Source organism: Sesamum indicum, linkage group LG2 (genome assembly GCF_000512975.1).
Source record: "Sesamum indicum cultivar Zhongzhi No. 13 linkage group LG2, S_indicum_v1.0, whole genome shotgun sequence".
Taxonomy (NCBI): domain Eukaryota; kingdom Viridiplantae; phylum Streptophyta; class Magnoliopsida; order Lamiales; family Pedaliaceae; genus Sesamum; species Sesamum indicum.
The window spans coordinates 12718571-12723596 of NC_026146.1; the positions used below are offsets into that span (position 1 = coordinate 12718571).

Genomic DNA, 5026 nt, shown 5'->3' on the forward strand with positions numbered 1-5026 from the left:
GCGAGAGCTGTATTTGTATCTTTTCCTCAGTGGTGAAGATCTGTCTGTTTTTTTTCCCTCTCCCCTTTTTTTATGAATAAAGATGAACCTAGAGACCTCTTGTTCACGACGAATTTTTGTCTTTCTACTAGATCTTTATCTTTATGTTTATTGCCTTTTCGTTTATAAATATGATACTTTTTAGGGTTTCTCAAATTTGATAGGTTCTTGTTCGATTAGTCAAAGAACACTTATAATGTTTCCGTTTTCCGATTTTAATTGATCATCTTCACTGATAAAGAAAATAATATGATATAATATTACTCAGTATAGTGTTAAAATATCGCAAAATAATATCATAAAAACAAAATACTAAAATAATATAAATATAATATAATACTACAATATCATATAGTATAATATAATATTATAGATTTGGGACAATATAAATATAATATACTAATGTTGTTGTGTGTGCCAGGATTCAACAGAAAAGTGACAAGCACAGTTAAAGAGGGGGGGGAAGCCAGAGATGTGAACTTGACACTGGAGTCAAGAGTAGCTCTTGACTCTTGGTCAAATAACATATAGGGAATCCAGGACAACAACAGAACCAGAGAGGTAAACTTGACATTTCAGTCACAAAGTAACTGTTGATCATGGCGGTCAACTAACAAGACAAGATTTCCATGACAACAGTCAAAACATTAGGAAAGGTCATTGCTTAACTGCCAAATCATAGAGGAGGTGGAATTCATATAAGCCTTACAAATGAGCATTGTTGGCCTATCAGTCGCTAAAGCAACCGAAGCTCCTAGCAATGTGTTTCATCAGATGTCCCACTTGATATAGCAAAGGCAGAAACAAAAAGCAAATTAAGAGGGTGTTTGGCTGAGCGCTAAGTGCCTAAAAACATCTTATAAGATGTTTGATGTTTGAGAGCTTATAAGCTCTTGAAAACTGTTGGGCAAAATTTCCTTTTTAAGATCTTATAAGATCGTAAAATAAGATTGTTTTGGATTTTATAAGCTCTCTTGGAAAAAGTTAACTTCACCCAACTTTTGTTAAAACATGTTAAAAGCTCTTTAATCTTAGACAAAAACACACTCACAATTTTGTTAATATTTTACTTTTACCCTTCGTATAATTCCCTTCATATAATTGACGTTTTCCCCTCCAAATCAAAATTATCTATTTATATGATTTTAAATTCTAATAGTTTGATGGCCTTTTTGTCATTATTGCAGTATGAAGAGCTTATCATGACAAATACTTTAATATCTTATAAGCTGTGACATCCTATTTATACAAATACTTTAAGAGCTTATTTCTAAAATAAGATTTAACATCTTTAAGCTCTCAAGACATTTTATAAGATGTAGGAGTGTATAAGATGTTTGAATTAAGCTTAGCCAAACACCCTCTAACTGTATGGAGGGTATACAGAAATAAATTAACCTGATTAAAGATTCCTGCCCATGAATATAACTAGCGGTAATTGCAATCAGTGAGGTTGATAGCATGCAACTACGTGCCACCTTCCAGTCTAACATGCTAGTAATTGATCGAAGTAAGATGAAAATGAAGCTCGTGGCTAACCTGAGGCTTTACTTCTACAATGTGTTGCCCGCTCTTGACTGAAACAGGTTCATTTGCCAGAACACTTTCAAGGTGATCATGAAGCTCCTTAGCCTGACAAGACCCAAAATCTGGATCTGCAAGTTGGTAATTCCAGACAAGTGCGCTCTCTTTGGTTTCTATGAAAGAACCATCAGTTGTTTCTGTATATAACTGCATTACAGGTTCTGCAATCTGTTTCCAGTAAAAATCTTGACAAACAAAACATGTTTCCCAGTCTGAACTGTTTTGTGGCCTGAAATATGAAATGGATTGCACTAGCAAGGTTGATAAGGTAACAAAGGAAGTCAATGGATAAAATCTTTTCAAACTCAGAAACCACTCTTATATTTTGAATAATAGCACTGACATCCACAGCCAAAAATTGCTCTTTCTCCAGTTGACAGCTTAAGAAAATAGGAAAAAATGATTGTGGACCTTTTACCGCAATGTATAAAAGCTTCTGAATTCGTGTGTTTTCTCACCTTCTACTATATCTTCTATTCTTTTATCTATTCATTATACGTATGCACACACAAGAGAAGTTCAAACACAGAAGTTCCCAAGGAACTTTTTTAGGTGAAGTAGTTCTAGCAGAAGCAAAAGGCACGAGGGTCAGTTAGTAGAGAAACAATTAAATCCTAATCCAACCACAAAAATACTTGTTGCTATTCTGATGTAAAACAACATCGCTATGAATCTATTGGCCGCACCTGAACATGGATTTCCTAGTTAATTACAAGCAACTATTCAGCTCAAATTACCCATTTTATTCAAAGAACAGCCCATCTAAAGCTAGTATAGACCATCCATGCAAAAGGCATAAGCACTAGAAGCCAGCAAGGGTTCGATGCTAGTTTACGATCTATAAGTACTTTATTTATCTAAAGGTTTCCTTGTTCATTTAACATGTAGCTATTGAAGATAAGCTCTATTCAGATTGAATGTCATTCTTCACACTGTTCGTAATTTTGACGTGATTGCATGGCAAAGCACGCTTACACTGCCAAAAGGAATTTATTGTTTTATCTGTTTCTGTTTTTCTTTTGTAAAGGAGTACGCAAATGATAAAGTAACTCCTATGCTACCGAATTGAAGAATATTTTACCTCAGAAAATATCCATGCTCCGCCCCAATGGCCAGATTCTCACAGGAAGTAAACCATCGCGTCAAGATCTCCTTATTCTTCCCACTTACAACGAAGACAACATTTTTGGGGTCTCTGCACAGTTTATTTAAGATCCCAATAGCCTCCGCAGTTGGACTCATATCAGCGGCGCTCTGGGATGTCATTGTACCATCATAATCCAAAAGAATTGCACGGTTCTTCGTCCTTCTATATGCAGAGACAATGTGTTCTACCGACAGTTTCCTGAAACTTGGATCCAAGGCAATAACACGAAATCCTAAACCAAACCCAATACCCCAGCATCTCCTCCTTATGTGCTCCCTACATGCTCTTTCCAGATCTAGCAGAAAGCTGTGGGCCCAGTAAGCAACATCATGGCTGCTGACATACTTGTAGTGCTTCTCATGCCGCATTTGTTTCTCTGCCTCAGGAACCATCATAGCAGAATCCATAGCTTCAGCAACAGCATCAGTGTTCCAAGGGTTAACCCTAATTGCACCACTAAGTGATGGAGAACACCCGATAAATTCAGAAACCACCAACATGCTCTTCTTTGGTGCTGATGGGTTTAAGTCTAATGTTTCATCTAGCTTATCAGTTCCTTGTCTACATACAATGTACTCGTAAGGTATTAAATTCATTCCATCTCTCACTGCAGTGACAAGACAACACTCTGCAATTACATAGTATGCAATGCGCTCATAGAAGTGAAGCGAGGTATCAATCAAAACTACTGGCTCATATCCTGGTTTTCCAAAGACATGGTTAATTCTTGCAACAGTTGCATAAGTTTCTGACTGAACCTCCTGTACATCTTTCCCTCGGCCTCTGGCAGGATTAGCAATCTGAACAAGAACAACTTTACCTCTTTTATCAGGGTGGTGAGTAAGCAATTGCTCAAATGCCAGAAGTTTCAAGCTTATTCCTTTGAAAATATCCATGTCATCAACCCCAAGCAAAACGGTCTTACCCTGAAATTTATCCCGTAATTGCGCCACCTTGGTCTCTGTCTCTGGAAGATCCAGCACAGAGCGAAGCTGGCCCATATGAATCCCAACTGGAAGGATTTTAATGCTGACAGTACGACCATAGTATTCAAGCCCTATATAACCACGTTTAGATTGATATGATACCCCCAACATTCTACTACAACAAGAAAGGAAATGTCTTGCATAATCAAATGTATGGAAGCCAATCAGGTCAGAGTTCAAAAGTGCCCGTAGAAGTTCAACCCTTACAGGTAGAGTCCGATATATCTCTGATGATGGGAAAGGACTATGGAGGAAAAACCCAAGTTTCACCCTATTAAACCTCTTTCTTAGAAATGTTGGTAGTACCATCAAATGGTAATCATGAACCCACACAAAGTCATCATCTGGAGTGATGACTTCCATTACTTTATCTGCGAAAATTTTGTTCACCGAAACATAAGCTTGCCATAGGGAACGGTCAAATCTGCCACCAAGATCAGGAGATAGAGGAAGCATATAGTGAAACAAAGGCCACAAGTGCTGTTTGCAAAAACCATGGTAGAATTTACTGAAGAGCTCCGATGGAATGAAAGCAGGGACACACTTGAAAGTTTCAAGCAATGTTTGAGCTACATCTTCTTGCTCACTAACATCAATTTCTTCTTTGAGACAACCGACATATATTACCTCCACATCTTCTCCAAGTCCATCTTTCAGTTGCAAAAGAAGAGAGTCCTCATCCCAACTAAAGTCCCAGCCTTTATCACCATCTGATTCCCTCCTATGCGCACGAAGTGGGAGTTGATTTCCAACAATAATCATACGCTCTTGGGAAATGGATGAGGGAGCATCAGAGCCACCGTTACTTCTGTTTTCATCATCTAGATCAGATAACACCCCAGCTACAGTTGCGACTCGGGGGAACTTCTTCCCCCCACGGCTGAAAGTAGGAGAACCACCAGATGTGAGATCCAATAAGTTGGAATAAGACCTCGAAACCATGACTTACACAGTATGTATTCAGGCTAACTATGAGCTGTAATTGGAAGAAGATCACGTCCACCCTAGATAACTGTTGAGACAATTGAGCTCTACGAACAAAGCCAGATACAGAAAGTGAGGGAGAGATATTCTTCCACAGAAAATACAAGAAAATAGAAATATTGGCAATCATGACATGTGATAATAAACTCCTTCCCTGAAAGAACAAAGACTTTTAACTGACATTTTGCAACTGAACAAGCAAGTACAATACGTACATAATGCAAAATCAACTAAATGAAAAGGAAAATTAGTGAAGCTCAAGATCACCAAATTCTACATGCTGAAT

The 5026-nt window shown here is 37.8% G+C and overlaps 1 protein-coding gene across 5 annotated transcripts in view; it reads right to left on the reverse strand.

Annotated features, from left to right (window-relative positions):
* LOC105155994 (alpha,alpha-trehalose-phosphate synthase [UDP-forming] 5) overlaps window positions 1-5026 on the reverse strand; it is an 8800-nt gene that overhangs the window by 2904 nt on the left and 870 nt on the right. For 2 of the 5 annotated variants that reach the window (XM_011072000.2, XM_011072001.2), the window contains 2 exons: window positions 2705-4787; window positions 1579-1852 (listed from right to left, as the gene is read on the reverse strand). In XM_011072000.2, the coding sequence (XP_011070302.1) occupies window positions 1579-1852; window positions 2705-4698 (2268 nt within the window). In that variant the 5' untranslated portion in view covers window positions 4699-4787. The remainder of the gene's footprint in view (window positions 1-1578; window positions 1853-2704; window positions 4788-5026) is intronic. The other 3 variants (XM_011072002.2, XM_011072003.2, XM_020698071.1) reach the window with 3 other exon arrangements.